This window comes from Rhincodon typus, chromosome 30 (assembly GCF_021869965.1).
Source record: "Rhincodon typus isolate 14 chromosome 30, sRhiTyp1.1, whole genome shotgun sequence".
NCBI lineage: Eukaryota > Metazoa > Chordata > Chondrichthyes > Orectolobiformes > Rhincodontidae > Rhincodon > Rhincodon typus.
The window spans coordinates 1,657,610-1,674,834 of NC_063361.1; the positions used below are offsets into that span (position 1 = coordinate 1,657,610).

The 17,225-nt window shown below is 43.5% G+C and overlaps 1 protein-coding gene across 2 annotated transcripts in view; it reads right to left on the minus strand.

Annotated features, from left to right (window-relative positions):
• The window catches only part of rnf113a (ring finger protein 113A), a 20,704-nt gene extending 6,941 nt beyond the window's left edge, over nucleotides 1–13,763 (minus strand). The window contains exons 1-7 of one of the 2 annotated variants that reach the window (XM_048614540.1): nucleotides 13,586–13,735; nucleotides 8,091–8,170; nucleotides 5,832–5,927; nucleotides 5,361–5,468; nucleotides 3,867–3,976; nucleotides 1,707–1,813; nucleotides 1,191–1,280 (exon numbers count right to left, since the gene is read on the minus strand). In XM_048614540.1, the coding sequence (XP_048470497.1) occupies nucleotides 1,191–1,280; nucleotides 1,707–1,813; nucleotides 3,867–3,976; nucleotides 5,361–5,468; nucleotides 5,832–5,927; nucleotides 8,091–8,170; nucleotides 13,586–13,697 (703 nt within the window). In that variant the 5' untranslated portion in view covers nucleotides 13,698–13,735. Of the gene's footprint in view, nucleotides 1–1,190; nucleotides 1,281–1,706; nucleotides 1,814–3,866; nucleotides 3,977–5,360; nucleotides 5,469–5,831; nucleotides 5,928–8,090; nucleotides 8,171–13,585 lie in introns of both variants that reach the window. The other variant, XM_048614541.1, reaches the window with a different exon arrangement.
• Nucleotides 13,764–17,225: the final 3,462 nt, after the last annotated feature.

Sequence of the window (17,225 nt, forward strand, 5' to 3'; positions counted from 1 at the left end):
CAAGCCGCACCCCCATCTCCTACCTACTAACCTCATCCCGCCCCCTTTACCTGTCCTCCCTGGACTGATCTATCTCCTCCCTACCTCCCCACCTACACTCACCTTTACTGGCTCCATCCCCGCCTCTTTGACCTGTCTGTTTCCTCTCCACCTATCTTCTCCTCTATCCATCTTCTATCCGCCTCCCCCTCTCTCCCTATTTATTTCAGAAACCCCTTCCCTTCCCCCATTTCTGATGAAGGGTCTAGGCCCGAAACGTCAGCCTTCCTGCTCCTATGATGCTGCTTGGCCTGCTGTGTTCATCCAGCTCTACACCTTGTTGTCTCAGATTCTCCAGCATCTGCAGTTCCTACCATCTCTGGCACAATCTTCATTTCTTTTCTCTCCATAAACCATGTCCAGTCAATCCTGTGCATATTATCGGGGAAGTCTATGTGACATACTGTGTTCTGGTCACACTATATGGTACATCTTTGGATCTGAGTTTTAGCAAAAATAATATTAAGAGATTTTTCTTCCATTTGTGACAAAGATTGAGAGACAGCCGAAGCCACAGTAGAACATTAGGAACCCTCGACAGTGACGTGTCACAGTTCTGATTAGTGTAAAGAACAACCACACGTAAATCTGGATGGTGATAAACTGGTGAACTTTGCTTTTGTAAGATGTGTCATTAAGCCACTTGATACAAGAGAACATCTTCCCCTCATTCTCTCCCACCCTCTCAAAAACACTGCCTCTTCTTATGAAACGGCTCCACGAGAAGGTATTATTTGGACTTAGGCAACTCAACCAAAAGGAGTATCACAGCTGAGTGTTTTGTCTTCACTCGACATTCTCATGTGCCAATTCCTGTTTATGCATTACGAGGATGACTGGGATTCTTAACTCACAATCCCTCTTTCCTCTTCTCACACAGAGGCAATGAGAACAGTTGAAACAATTGCTGTCCTCATTAAGATCGTTTCACTCGGCTAAACAGGAACTTAAAACTAAAAACTAATTCCCAAACTTGTAGAATAAGAGATGGAATATGCTGCAAACCTCATTTCACGTTGTACTTTAATGCAGTCGGATGATGCCAGTGCCTTGGCACTAGCCGCAATACTTACTTAAAGTGGCTGTCAGTGACAAGCCCATTACTTCAAGGGAGATTAAGATAACATTACATTTGTAACTACAACACTTACCATTTACACCATATCGGCCTTCATCCAGCTCCCGTTCTATCTGCCAGCCATGCTTGTAGTCTGATCGGTCATGTAGAAACTTACAGCTGTCTATGAGGGAAAGAGTGAGAGAGAAGAAAACTCATGGTCAGCAGAATCCAGAGGAAGACCACATGTCGTGAAAGCTCACTGCCATTCTTTTAATGGGGAAGGAGGCCAGGGATGCCTCATGCTCTCAAATTTCTTGTCCAGCCTTTAAGAAACTGTACAGGACAAGCCATGTAAATACAAGAACAGGCTAGATCTACGGCAAGTAATCACCTCCTGACTCCCAAAAGCCTGTCCGCCATCGACAATGCACAAGTCAGGAGTGTGATGGAACATTGTCCACTTGCCTGAATGAGTGTAGCTCCAAAAAGACTCAACACTATCCAGGACAAAGCACTTGTCCAGAACATCTTCCAAACCACCAATCTCTACCACCTAGAAGGAAAAAGGCAACAAAATTTCCCTTGGAAGATAACAAGATGAACTTGCCTCCAAACCCACAAAAGCCGGTCTCTTTGTAATCTTTACAGATGTCAGGTTGATAGTCCCAGCGCACTGTTGCTCGAAGATGTTCAGGAGCTCGGATAGGTCCTTTTCTGACACATAATAAACAACATTCAAACTACCAATGACAGCCATAAAATTACACAAAACATTGACAGCCAATGGGAGAGGGGTTGTCAAAGTGAAACTGCGCAGGGGTTGGGAAAATGAAGGTCAAGGCTCCCACTATCCACTACGCTTTTTTTAGCTCATTATAAAATCATTCACCCCTGCCTGAGGGCAGTAACGTCACTCACTGCTGAGGGACAGGGAGCAGTAACGTCACTCACTGCTGAGGGACAGGGAGCAGTAACGTCACTCACTGCTGAGGGACAGGGAGCAGTAACGTCACTCACTGCTGAGGGACAGGGAGCAGTAAAGTTACTGTTAGGGCAGCATGGTGGCTCAGTGGTTAGCATTGCTGCCTCACAGCACCAGGGACCCGGGTTCGATTCCAGTCTCGGGCGACTGTCTGTGTGGAGTTTGCATATTCTCCCCGTGTCTGCGTGGATTTCCTCCGGGTGCTCCGGTTTCCTCCCACAGTCCAAAGATGTGGAGGCTAGGTGGATTGGCCACGCTAAAATGCCCCGTAGTGTGCAGGGATGTGTAGATTAGGTGGAATATAGGGGAATGGGTCGGTGTGGACTTGTTGGGCCGAAGGGCCTGTTTCCACACTGTAGGGATTCTATGAAATATCACTGCTGAGGTACAGGGAGCAGTAACGTTACCTTGTGAATATTTTGCAGAGCTTTTGCGAAGCATCTTGCAGGGAATGATGAAGAAGCCATACTCATGCAGAGACAAGAGGCCAAACGAGCAAATTTCACAGTCAAAGGACATTGAGGCATCTCCTGCTAACAGCAGAAACTTGCACCAGAGGATGAACATGGCCTAAGCACATCTGGGATTTACAAAGGGAGCAGCTTTCAGTGGACCATCTTTGGATACTGATCCCAGTAAATGACGATCTTGACAAGCGATCCCTGACACTCATCTGATCAATGATAACAGCTCTCATTCAATGTAAAAATCAACACATCTTTGGTCCACTGGACCAAATCATTACACTAAATATATGACTGACTCAGAAATCCAGTAGAAATTCAGCAGAGTGAAAACGTTCAAGGAATATCCAAGGTGCATAGCCCAGGATCCTAGATAGACATTATCAGTTGGAATTTCTCTCACCAACCAAGGTCAGCTGCTGTAAAACAGTGTATATGAAAACAATGGAGGGTGAGACTCAGACACCTAGGAGACACTGGGAGGGACCAAGGCCCAAGTGTATAGTTGGAAAGGATTGGAAGGGGGTGGGGGGGTTGGGGAGGGGTGTGTTGGGGGAGAGGTGTTGGTGAGATGGAAGATACAGAGGCGATACCCAAATGCAGAATGAGTCCCAATCTCTCGCTTGGCTGCCGTTTCCCTGACCCAATGGCTGTTGCACCTTACCATCAGCCATCTCTCAACCCCTCTACCCACTCTGCTCAGCTATCATTTTCCATTACCCTCACCCATCTCAGCCATTATCCCACTTGAGCAGCCAACTCTTGCCGAGTCCAGTAAAATCCAATAAAGATCCTATGGCATGATTTGAAGAGGAGCTTCGCCTGTGTCTTCACCAACATTTATCCCTTAATAACATCACAGATCATCTGGTTATTAACATATCGGTGAGGCAGCCAGGAGTGGGACTTTGGTGGCAGCATGGCGAGGGCTGGAAATCCCGGGGCGGGACTTAGGCAGTGGCAAGGAAAGTTGGACTCTCTTAAGGTTTTTTTTTTCTTATCTTATTCCAAGTTAATGTGAATGGTGCCATGTGCGTATGGTGAAGGTACACACTTCTGGCTGTACTTTTACATTGAGTACGTGTGACAATAACTGATTCAATTCAATTCATATTGCTGTTTGTGGCAGCTTGCTGTGTAAATAGTAACTAAACTTCACTGCAAAGTGTTTTAGGATGTTCTGAAGCTGTGAAAGACACTATGAAAGTGTAATGCTTCCTTACAAACTGTTCTCCACTAGCTAACAGCAGGTGATGTACAGATTCCAAGTCTGAAGGATCCAGGAAGGAGATCAAGAGGAGTTGCTGAGTATTTCACTCACCTCACCATTCCCGAAGCTGCGTTTGCCATGGATGTGTCCTTGGGTGTGACGTACTTGATGTAATTATTGATACCTCGGTAGATTTTCTCATCATCCTTCCCTTTCAGTTCCTGTCAGTTATAAAGTGGATATTTAAGAGATTATGGTAGTCCTCACCTTGGACACTGAGGAGTCAGCCACAGTGACAGCAGGAACTGTCTGTTGATGTGGTGAAGCTTTGAAAATCCCATACTAATTGTAGTTAAACAGCTTTAAGGTTGGGATTTATTTACATTATTTATCATTTTTCTCTAACTGCACAGTTTTACATCTCAGTATCCTCATTTCTTAACCATTGCAGCCTTGTGTGCAAGTTTGTTCTGTTTCAGAAACAATGTTCCTTTTGATCCCTATGCTCGCTTTCTATCTTCCCACTGCCTTTGCCTCTGAATCCCAGTGCAAATTGTCCAGTTTGTCCCAGTGTTACTGACTATTTCGAACAACCACCACCATCCCACAGTCTCTTTCTCTCCCGCTCCCTCACCACAACCCACCTTCCACCCTCCCGCCAATTCTGATGGCAACACCAGCTGAACTCAAATACAAACGGTAAGTGCTGGAGAAACTCAGCAGGTCTGATAGCACTTGTGGAGAGAGAAACAGAGTTTTAATGTTTTTAGCCCAATGCATCTCTTCAGATCATGCTGAGTTTCTCTGGCACTTTCTGTTTTGATTACAGATGCCCAGAATCCACGGTGCTTTGATTTTGGGCGGGAGAAGTTTATCCACTTACTTTTGCCAAGATGAAGGGATTTTTCAACAAACTGTAAGCGTACAGTATAACCACAAGTCTCAAAACTTCCACCCAACTGAACTTTAAAGATTATCAAGACTACTGACAAAATTAATCAAGGCCTATTGCTCATTGTGATGAAGGGTCAACTAGGAGACACAAATTAAACATAATCACCCAACGAAGAATCAAGTTTCAGAATAAGTTAGCTGGGAAGGTGATTGAAATGACAATGTCAAGTGATATGGGTACCTGGAGGTGATGTGGAAATATGTAGGTTGGATTAGTGAGAAAGCAAGTAGTTGGGGCTGACAGCTGGGTGGGGTGTTGGTGTCAATCTGGGCTAATCTGTAAGAAAGACAGGGGTTTGGATGTCTCAATAAGCTTTCTATATTTCTAAAATGGCTCTGTTGTGACATGGCCTGTAATCTAAAAAATACATCTTACACACTCCACTCCCATCCTTACTAGGTAATCTCATGAGCAAATGCAGATAAGGTATAAAAACTGGCATATCTGCCAGGAAATACTCAGTGGCTCAGGCAACTTCTTTGGATGCAGGTTAACATTTCAGGTCTGTGACCTACCACTAGAACTGGTTATCTTTACCTAAACAGCTCATGTTGCTATTCCTGCAACAGAGCTGACATAGTGAAACAGGGCAGGTTACAAATACCATCAAGCCACATAACCCCAATGTAGGAGCAGCAAATCCTTCTCACTTCTTGGATCTTCTGGCTTCGTTCAAAGATGGCTTGCATGTCTTTATCTTTCTCAGTGTCCAGTTGATATACAGCTGTCGCTCCCATGTCCTCCGGGCCGACAGGTTTCTGTGAAGCACAGATAGGCATTAACTCCACGTGGCATTTACAGCACTGCACTTTCACAACAAGCAGCTACATCATGTGTCTGTCTCTCGGAGTCTCATTCCTCCACACGACCCCCTCATTAACACACATCCATAAATCGTTCTGTTCATAAAGACAGTGTCTTACATGGGTGTGAATTTCACTTGTATTTCCTGATGTCTCATTCCATGTGCGGACATACATCAACTCTTTCCCAAGAGGGAGAGGAGGCCCCCTGCCCACAGGGAACAGAATGCGGGGACCCAGTGTATAATTGGCAGATGGGGACAGAATGGGCCTCATGGGCTCGATCGGGGAAGCTTCTGATTTGTTCCTGCTGCTTACCGCTGATCGGGTGGATTTGTACGACACTGTGATTTTCTCAGCTCCATCACTGTCACTGTCGCTGTACTGCTCTTTCACTCCTGTCAATCTTGCAGTCTGGGAACAATCAGATAAACGGTTAGTAAACAGCAGCCTCGATCTGTGAATCACACATACGGAGGTTGTTCACTAATATCACAGTTCAGTGATTGCTGCAGGGCTTGATCAATCCTCTCCTCAGATTAGTCAGCAGGGTACCAATCCTTAACCACCTCACCCAAGTAGCTCTCCTCACAGTTCAGACAGAATAGTGAGTACCTGCTGACTATTCAACCGGGGTGGGGTGGTTTTGGGCAGGTGAGATTAATACCTTGCTGCAGTCAGTACAAAATCTAAGAAATACCTGGACTTGAGTACATTAACCTGTTTCTGGGCAGGAAAGCAACCTTCACTGGCGGTTTCCAGCATGTACAATAAACAATTATCAGGAGATAATCTGAGACCCGTGGGTAAATAAAGTTGGCAAGCCAGGTTGAGACATCTTTTTAAAAAAGCACACTATCTGAAAGAGAGGAACAAAATATGAAGGTAAGGACATTTTGCTAAACCTTGATAAACTCATGGCTCAGCGCCAGCTGGAAGAATGTTGAAGCAGGCAATAGGGCATACAGGTTCATTAGAGCAGTGAAGTGTGGCAAATTAGTAGCAAGGTGAGGGGTTTTAGTAAATGTGAACAGCCTGTTCCTCTTACAGCAGGGAAAGATGCAGGAAAAATTAATTGAAGTGTTCAAAACAGTGAGGGGTTTTGACAGAGAAACACAGTTCCTGTGTTGGGATGTATAGTGATCGGAGTAACAGAGAACCAAAGCAAGGTAAGGTAACATTACTTGGAGCAGCGAGTAACGATCTGGAACACATTGCCTGAAAGGATGCTGGAAACCTTTCTAAAAGGTTTTGGATGTACACTGGAAGCATTGAAAATACAAAAGAATAAAACAGAAAATTTCCATTGTCTGAAGAATCAATAACCATTCAGCACAAATTTGATGATTAACAAATGAACTACAACAAATGAGAAAAACACTTAAGCAATGACTGGTAGAATTCTGAATGCACTACCTAAAACAGCAGAGCACAGAGATTCTCTAGTAGATTTCAAAAGAGAATTAGATAAATATTTGGAGATGGAAAACTCACATGGATATGAAGAAAGATTAATTCAATTACTTTTCAAAAGAATTGGCATTTTTGGGCTAAATGGGCTTCATGTGTGGATGGAGATAGTAGGAACTGCAGATGCTGGAGAATCTGAGATAACAAGGTGTACAGCTGGATGAACACAGCAGGCCAAGCAGCATCAGAGGAGCAGGAAGGCTGACGTTTCGGGCCTAGACCCTTCTTCAGAAATGGGGGAGGGGAAGGGGGTTCTGAAATAAATAGGGAGAGAGGGGGAGGCGGATAGAAGATGGATAGAGGAGAAGATAGATGGAGAGGAGACAGGTCAAAGAAGCTTTCACAAGCTTCAAAATCTCCCCTCCCCCTACCGCATCCCAAAACCAGCCCAGCTCGTCCCCGCCTCCATAATCTGTCCTTCCTCCCACCTATCCCCTCCTCCCACCTCAAGCCCCACCCCCATCTCCTACCTACTAACCTCATCCCGCCCCCTTGACCTGTCCATCCTCCCTGGACTGACCTATCTCCTCCCTACCTCCCCACCTACACTCACCTTTACTGGCTACATCCCCGTCTCTTTGACCTGTCTGTCTCCTCTCCACCTATCTTCTCCTCTATCCATCTTCTATCCGCCTCCCCCTCTCTCTCTCTTTATTTCAGAACCCCCCTTCCCCTCCCCCATTTCTGAAGAAGGGTCTAGGCCCGAAACGTCAACCTTCCTGCTCGGCCTGCTGTGTTCATCCAGCTCTACACATTCATGTGTGGACTCATTTGTGATGTACTCATAATGGAAAAGCTTGCATGGTAAGGCAGGTTTTTAAAAGGCAAATAGGTATAGTTCTTAGAGCTAAAGAGATCAAAAGGTGTAGGGCAAAAGTGGGCACAGGGTACTGAGTTGGATGATCAGCCATGACCATATTGACTGGGAGCAGACTCTAAGAACCAAATGATATATACCTGTTCTTATTTTCTATGTTTCTATGCAACCAGTATAACCAAATTGCCTACAAAAGATCCCTAAAGGCCTGACACGCCAAATGGTGTCCTATTGCATTGTTTGATTCTGAATTGCTAAACCACAGTTTGGCTGTGTACTACTTCACCCACCTTCTGTATCATGGGGTTCGACACAGTCGTTCTCTTTTCTCTCCGCACTGCAGTATTCCCATCATCATCTCCACTGCTGTCTGCGCAGCAGAAGGGAAAACCCAGTAAGTACATACAGTGTTACCCTCATCAAGAATTGCACCCAGTCCCTTTATTACATTAATACATTAGTATGAGACTGCCTCATAATGGGAACCATTACAAAGTGATACTGATACATTATCAGGAGAAAGAACATGTTATAGCCCAGGGGGAAAAGTCTCCAGCCTCTGATCATACTTAACAGTTTTATAGCAATATAACAAATACTTTATACTTTAAAAGCAGTGACTGTTGTGCCATAGAAATAGGAGGAGGTCATTAAGCCCCTTGAGCCTGCTCAGCCTTTTAATTAGATCATCGCTGATCCGAACCTTGATGTCATTTACCCTTTTCTTCATGTTTCTCTATACCCTCACTGAACACAATTAATTATCTTAGACCTAAAAGGTTGAAACAGTGCCCAGCATCCACAACTTTCCAGGGAAAGAGATCAGATTTCTACCACATTTCGTATAAACAATGGCACATTACAGGGGAAAGAGGGAGGGTGAGACAACCTTCACCTGAACAAGCATTGTCCTAGCAAATTTTATAACCAGGCCTGTTAGAGGGCTTTAAATGCAATAAGAAGGCTACGGATCATGTGAGGGGAGACCACAGAAGGTAGGAAGAAAGGACAATACTGTAAGGTAGCAATATGGATAAAGGGACAGAATGCACAGAGACAAGTGCAATAATAAGTTCAGAGTAGGGTAATGTCGCAAAACCAAAACTAAAGGCTTATTAGAATGCATATGGCATTCATAACATGGTTAGACAGATAACAGAAATGGAAATAAACAATTATGTTATGAGTGCAATTGAAGAGTCCTGATTACAAAGTGAAAATGGCTAAGATCTAATATTCAATGGAATTTCATGGGTGATATGGAGAGTAAGAAAGGAAAATGGGGTAGTTAATAAAGGATGGATCAGTACAGCAGTGAAAAATGATCTTGGTTCAGAAAATCAATTGTAGAATCAGTTTGGAGATAAAATTAAGCAAAGGAAAGAAGCCAATGGTTAGAGTGGTTTATATGCTCCTTAATAGTGACTACAATGTAGGATAGAGTACAAATCAAGAAGTATTGGGGACTGATAAGAAAACTACTACAATAATCATGAGAGATTCTAACATTTGTATTAGATTGGAGAAGTTGAATTGGCAATGGCAGCCTTAAAGATGTACTCATAGGGTATATTCAGGTCAACTTGTTAGAATAACATGTTCTGAGACTGGAGGGAATAGTTTACTTCAGACCTGGAAAGAACAGTGAGAGGATTAATGAATGACCTCATTATGATCACATTTTATGATAATGTAACAGAAATCTGTATTAAATTTGAGGATGAAAATGTAGGTCCGTGCCTTCAAAGTAATTAAATACAACTGCAAGGCTATGAATTCAAAACTAGCCTGGTTAAAAGATTAAGGCAGCAAAGAAGCAGTGGGATACATTTAAGCCAATAAAGCATAACATTCAACAAAAATATATTTCATTGAGAAAAGACCATGAGAAGGTATAACTTTTGTGGCTAACTAAGAAATGTCAAAGCTGTGTAAATTGAAAAGAAAGATGTAGTGTTGTAAAGGCAAGATTATGAAATGTTAGAAATAAGCAAAGGATCACAAAAAATAAATTGGAGTAGGAGAGAAAAAGAGAAAATTATCAAGAAACACAAAAACAGACTGTAAAAGCTTCCACAAGTACATAAAAAGGAAAAAGAGTGGCTAAAATGAGGATGAGACTGAGAAATTAATAGGAAACAAGGACATGGCAAAGACTCTTAACAAGTACTTCTTGTTTTCACAGTTGAAGATACAGAAAGCATTTCAACAACTGTAGAAAACAGAAAGGCAAAAGGAAGGAGCTAAAAACAATTATGATTATTAGAGAAAAAAATAGTCAGAAAGCTAATGAAGACGTTGACTCAAACCATTAATTCTGCTTTTCTCTTCACAACTGCTGCCAGACCTGCTGACTTTCTCCAGCTCTCCCTTTATTTATATATGTAATAGTACAAAAGGCTTTCAAGTTCCCTGGATCTGAAGCCCTACATCTGAAGGTCTCAAAATGAACAGTTCTGGAGATTGTGGACACACTGATTACAATCCTTCAAGGTTCTCTAAATTCTTCAAAGTTCCCAGCTGATGTGGAAAACCACAAATGTAACTCTATTCAACAAAGGAGGGAGACAGAAACCAGAAAATGATAAGCCACTTAGCTCAACATTTATAATGTGGCAAATGCAAGTATCCATTATTCGTGTCCTCCTTACAACTTGCTCTCATATCTCCGTAGATAGTAGCAGAACACTTAGAAAATCACACCACAATCAGAGTGAATAAAAGGGTACCATCATGTGTGGTCTACTGGATTTCCAAAAGGGAATCAATAAGGTGTTACATAAAAAAGTTATGTCATAAGACAGAAGCTCATGGTGTTGAAGGTGATAATTAGTGTGGACACAAAATCGGCTAACTACCAACAAACAGTTGAATAAATAGGTTACTTTCAATGTGACAAACTGTAGATAGTGGAGTGTAATAGGGATTGGTGCTGAGCCTTCAACTACTTACAATCTACTTCAGGACTTGGATGAAGAGAACAACTGTATTGTAGTTAAATTTGCTCCTAATACAAAGACAGGCAGCAAAGCGAATTGTGAGGTGGGTACAAAGAATCTGTATAAGGATAGAGATAGGTTAAATGAACAGCAAACTGTAGCAAATTGTGGAAAAATATTGTGGAAAAATGTCCACTTCAGTGAGAAGGATAGAAAAGCAGACAATTATCCAAATTGGAGGGACAATGCAGACTGTTGTAAGGAAGGGTCCGGTGTCCTTCTAGGTACAAGAGGAAGTGTTGCTACAACTGTGCAGAATGCAGATATGAAATCACACCAAGAGGGCTGTACACAGTTTTGGTTCCTTAATTAGGGAGCCATGTGTTTGCATTTGAAGAGGTTCAGAGAAGGTTCATTAAGTTGATTCCTGGGATGAAGACGTTCTGTTGTGAGGAAAGACTGAGGAGGTTTGAGCACTGAGAGGTGATCTTATTGAACTGTATAAGATTCTGAAGGCACCTGGCAGAGTAAGAGGCTAAGAGAATGTTTCCCCTCGTGGCAGAATTTACAACTAGTGGGCAGAGTTTAAAAACTAAGTGTCTCCCATTTAAGATGGAAAAGTGGAGAAATATCTTCTTAAAAAGGAGGAGTAATCTTTGGAACTTTCTTCTACAGTGAGCAGTGGAGACTGGGTCATTGAATACATTCAAGGTTGTATCAGATAAATTTTTGAACTACAAGGGACAAACAAGAAACTGGAGTGCGGCCACACCAGATCAGCCTTGTTCTTACTGAGTGGCGATGTAGATTGAAGGGGCTGAGTGGCCTATACCTGCTTGCATAATACATGAATAGCAAGTCTCCAACTTTAACATATGAACAAGGAGCAGCAGCAGGCCATTTGGGCCCTTGAACTTGGTTCACCATTCAAAAAGATCAAAATCACAAATTCGCAGTCTCACCTACCCTGATAATCTTTCCTGGCTTACCAAGAATCTATCTAATTTTGCCTTAAAAATATTCAAAAGATTCTTCCTGAAAAGGTATGGGAGCAGAGTTCCAAACACACGCAACCCTCAAAATAAATTTCACTTCACCTCTCTTTTAAATGGTCAAGACCTCATTTTTAAATAGTTGCTCTTAATTCCAGTTTCTCCCAGAAGAGGAAACATCTTTTCTACATCCCTGAGATGCTTACAATCTTGTGCATTTCCATCAAGTTGCCTCTTAATTTCAACTCCAGAAAACAAAAGCCTAGCCTGCCAAACGTTTCCTCATAAGCCAACATCCCCAATTCCAGATATTAGTCTGGTAAATATTCTGTAAATTGCTTGCAACACATTTATATAGGAGCAAAATACTGTGATTGCTGGAGATCAGAAATAAAAATAGAAAGCACCTGATAAAACTCAGCAGTCTGGAGAGGTAAACAATTAATACTTTTAATTGAGTATGATTCTTCTTCACATTACAAACAAGTCACACAAAACTGGAACAGTTAACAGTGTTTCTCTCTCCACAGATGCTGCCAGACTTGTTGAAGTTTCTCCAGTACTTTCTTTTTTTACACAACACACAAAATGACCTTCAGCTAGCTGAACACTAGGGAAGACACACACTCAATTCTCAGAGAAGATTCAATTTCTCCCATTGTTGCCTTCATCTTGTGATAAAGCAGTATTGTCAGCACTGAGCAAAAGCTCGTAACAGAGGATTCTGACCATCTTGGCTGTAAACACCTACTAACTAAATTAAAGCAGCAGCGAAACTCTCACTAGAGATAAAATATAACCTTAACAAAAGAAACTGGAATATCTGCCACTGTCAGTCAACATTAAACTGTGATCCCAAAAGAAGACCAATATTAATTTTGTCATTCTGTCTTTCTGACAAAACATTAAATTCAAGGTGTCTAAGCTCTCAGGGAAAGGCGATAGGTTCCTTTGCACTATGAGAGGAACAGCAAAGTTATTCTCCCTGGATTCCTGACCAACATAGATCCCTCAGTCAATTAATGTTACTGAAACAGTTTATCTGGTGTTTGTGGGGATTTTCCTGTGCACATGCATCCCCCCCACCCAGACTCCAGCCTCCGTGCTTCCGATTTTACAACAGTGAATTCCAGTAATTTATTAGCCTTGACGCTCAAGGAAAAAGCCTGTGGTCTTGAAAGGTGCTACTTAAATGCAAATTACTTTACCTCTGTCAAAGATCTTTTATCAAATCAGTTCTCCTCATTGAGGGGCTTGTAAATAAACCCAGGACAGCAAGCAGTTTGCTGAATTTAGCATCACCACATTAGAATGCACTTTAATCAGTGCGATTTGTTGTTGAGGATGAAAACTGGAATGGCTGGGACTTTTTCCCCTGGAGCATAGAAGATTGAGGGGTGACCTTATAGAGGTTTATAAAATCACGAGGGGGCGTAAATAAGGTGAACGGCAGGTGTCTTTTCCCTAGGGTGGGGGATTTCGGGAGCAGGTGGCACTTTTTTTAAAGGTAGACGGGAAGGATTTTAAAAAAAAATGAGGGCAATTTCTTTACAAACAGAGAGTGGTTCGCTTGTGGAATGAACTTCCTGAGGACGTGGTGGATGTGGGGACAATTACAATGTTTAAAAGACATTTGGATAAGTATATGAACAGGAAATGTTTGAAGGGATATGTGCCAGGAACAGGCAGGTGGGACTGGTTTACTTTGGGATTATGATCAGCACGGACTGGTTGGGCCGAATGGTCTGTTTCCGTGCTGCATGAAACGGCGCCTGGTGAGAACTGCGCTCCATTTTAACCCCGAGCGGAGACACAGCCGGAGAATCTGGACCCCTCCTCCCTCCAGGTCAATACCTTTGTCACTAGCGCTCGCCCTCCGCTTCCTTCCTTTAAATTTCTTGCTAGATTTTTTAAAGAAGAAAGTACAGACCGGGGCCGTCTGCCCATCTTCCCCAGACTCCGCCATTTTAACAACAATACAACATCGGCAGCAAGCGGAGCCCGTGCTGGCTGCAACATAACGGCGGCCCCTGGTGGCTCTGTGCGGGAATACCCACAGTGGCCCCAAGCGGTTCGGAGTAACACTGCACACAGCAGCGCCCAGTGGCCTGGAGCGGCACTGCACACAGCGGCCCCTGGTGGCTCGGAACGACACTGCAGACTGTGACTTCGGCTATTCACAGAATGGACTGAATTAAATGACTGAATTGTTTTTGTGCGGAAGGCGGCCGTTGTATCCATTGTGTCTGCACTGGCTCTCTGAGTATTTTAATTCAGTGCCAATCTCCTGCCTTTTCCCCATAACCATACTCATTGTTTAAACTTAAACTCAAATTTGATGCACTTTTGAATGCTCAGTTGAACCTGCTTCCACTACACTTCACGACATATATATTCAGACCCAAGTCATCTAACTTAAAAAGAAATCCATGGGACGTGGGCTTCGTTGGCTGGGTCAACATTTATTGCCTGCCCCTAGTTGCCACTGAGAAGGTGGTGGTGCTTTGCATTCTTGAACCACTGCAGTCTATGTGCTGTAGGTAGACCCACTATACCATTAATGAGGGATATCCTGCTTAAATATTACCAGAATTTCAGACTTACATATCTTTCCTGTAGACTCATTAGTCTCAGCTACCACTACCTTCTGAGTGAAAAAGTTCTCGTTATTGAAAAAAATACAATCTGCCAGATGTGGCCTCCTCTACATTGGGGAAACCAAGCGGAGGCTTGGGGACCGCTTTGCGGAACACCTACGCTCAGCTCACAACAAACAACTGCACCTCCCAGTCACGAACCATTTCAATACCCCCTCCCATTCCTTGGATGACATGTCCATCCTGGGCCTCCTGCAGTGCCACAACGATGCCACCCAAGGTTGCAGGAACAGCACCTCATATTTCACTTGGGAACCCTGCAGCCCAATGGTATCAATGTGGACTTCACAAGCTTCAAAATCTCCCCTCCCCCAACTGCATCCCAAAACCAGCCCAGCTTGTCCCCGCCTCCCTAACCTGTCCTTCCTCCCACCTATCCCCCCCTCCCACCTCAAGCCCCACTCCCATCTCCTCTCTACTCGCCTCATCCCACCCCCTTGACCTGTCCGTCCTCCCTGGACTGACCTATCCCCTCCCTAACTCCCCACCTACACTCACCTTTACTGGCTCCATCCCCGCCTCTTTGACCTGTCTGTCTCCTCTCCACCTATCTTCTTCCTTATCCATCTTCCATCCGCCTCCCCCTCTCTCCCTATTTATTTCAGAATCCCCTTCCCCTCCCCCATTTCTGAAGAAGGGTCTAGGCCTGAAATGTCAGCTTTCCTGCTCCTCTGATGCTGCTTGACCTGCTGTGTTCATCCAGCTCTACACCTTGTTATATATCTCTCTCTCTCTCTCTCCTCTCCTCTTAGCAACTGTCTCTTGCGTTAGCTCTACGCCCTGGTTATTGACCCTTCTACTGATGGAAAATGGCCTTCCTATCAGTCTGTCCCCTCATAACCTTGTCCACCTCTTTTCAGTTCACCTCTGAATCCTTGCTGTTCCTAGGAAAACAATTCCAGACTATCTAATCTTTCCTCTTGATCAGACCCTACTAACCAGGTAGCATCCTGGTAGCATCTTTCTAGTGCATTCACTTCCTTCCAATAATGTGATGACCAGCCTGCACACAATACTCCAGTTGTGGCCTAAAGAGCATGTTTTATAGTTCCAGCTTAACATTGTTGCTCTTGTATTCTGTGCCTTGACTAACAAAGGCAAGTATCTCACATGCCTCTTTAACTATCTCATCTACCTAAAATGGCAAAAGAGAAAGCATATAATGCAGTGAAGGCCAGTGGGAAGCCAGAGGATTGGGAAGCCTAAAAAGACCAACAGAGGACAACTAAAAAAGAAATAAGGAGGCAGAAGATTAAATATGAAGATAAACTAGCCCATAATATAAAAGAAGATTGCAAAAGTTTCTTTAGATACATAAAGGGCAAAATAGAGGCAAAAGTGGACATTGGGCTGCTAGAAAGTGATGCTAGGGAAGTAGTAATGGGGAACAAAGAAATGACGGAAGTACTTTGCATCAGTCTTCACAGTGGAAGATATAAGTAACATCCCAAAAATTCTGGAGATTTGGTGGGGGGGGTGGTGGGCAGAGCTGAGTATGGTGGCCATCACCAAGGAGGAGGCGCTAGAAAAATTGAATGGCCTGAAGGTGGATAAATAACCAGGACCAGATGGACTATACCCCAGAGGTCTTAAGGAGATAGCTGAAGAGATATGAGGAATGTTTGAGGACTCTGGGTCTATACTCAATGGAGTTTAGAAGGATGAGGGGGGAGCTAATTGAAACTTACAGAATACTGAATGGCCTAGACAGAGTGGACAATGGAAAGATGTTTCCATTAGCAGGAGAGACTAGAACCCGAGGGCACAGCCTTAGAATAAAGGAAAGACCCTTTAGAATGGAGATGAGAAGAAATCTCTTCAGCCAGAGAGTGGTGAATCTATGGAATTCATTGCCACAAAAGGCTGTGGAGGCCAGGTCATTGAGTATATTTAAGACAGAGATAGATGTACTCTTGATTGTTAAGAAGATCAAAGATTATGGACAGAAGGTGGGAGAATGGGGCTGAGAGCCTTATCAGACATGATTGAACGGTGGAGCAGACTCGATGGGCCGAATGGCCTATTTTCTGCTCCTATGTCTTATGCTACCCTCAGGGAAGTGTGGATACGCACATCAAGGTCACTCTGATCTTCAATATTGTACTTTCCAGGGTTCTACCATTCATAGAGTAATCTGTTGCTTTGTTAGCCCATGCCAAGTACAATGCCTCACACTTTGTCAGGTTGAGTTCCATTTGGTTAACCACATTACTGTGGGTCTGGAGAGGCATGTAGGCGAGACCAGGTAAGGACAGAAATCTCCTTCCCTCAATGGCATGAGTGAACCAAACCTTTATTCGCAACTGTTGACAATGGTCATCATGAGACATTTACTTCTAGATTTATTAAAAAGTTCAACTTCCACCATCTGCCATGGTAGGGTTTGAACCCAGGTTCCCAGAACGTCACCTCAGTCCCTGGATAACTAGCCCAATAGTTCAATAATCTGTGGAGATCATTAAATAAATTATCTATGGATTCCCCTGGATGCTGAGCACTTGTATTGAAAGAATAGTATTCTTTCAGTAGATGCATGTGTTCTCAAGTTAAAGTAATTGTGAAAAGATTGTAGAACTTAATTAAAAGTATCTATGCCTTGCTCACTGAGCTGGCTTGTTTTTGTTCAAGGTGCAGGGCTGGATGAACACAGCAGGCCAAGCAGCATCATAGGAGCAGAGAGGCTGACGTTTCGGGCCTAGACCCTTCATCAGAAAAGGGGGAGGGGAAGGGGGTTTTTGAAATAAATAGGGAGAGAGTGGGAGGCGGATAGAAGAGGGATAGAGGAGAGGATAGGTGGAGAGGAAACAAACAGGTCGAAGAGGCGGGGATGGGGCCAG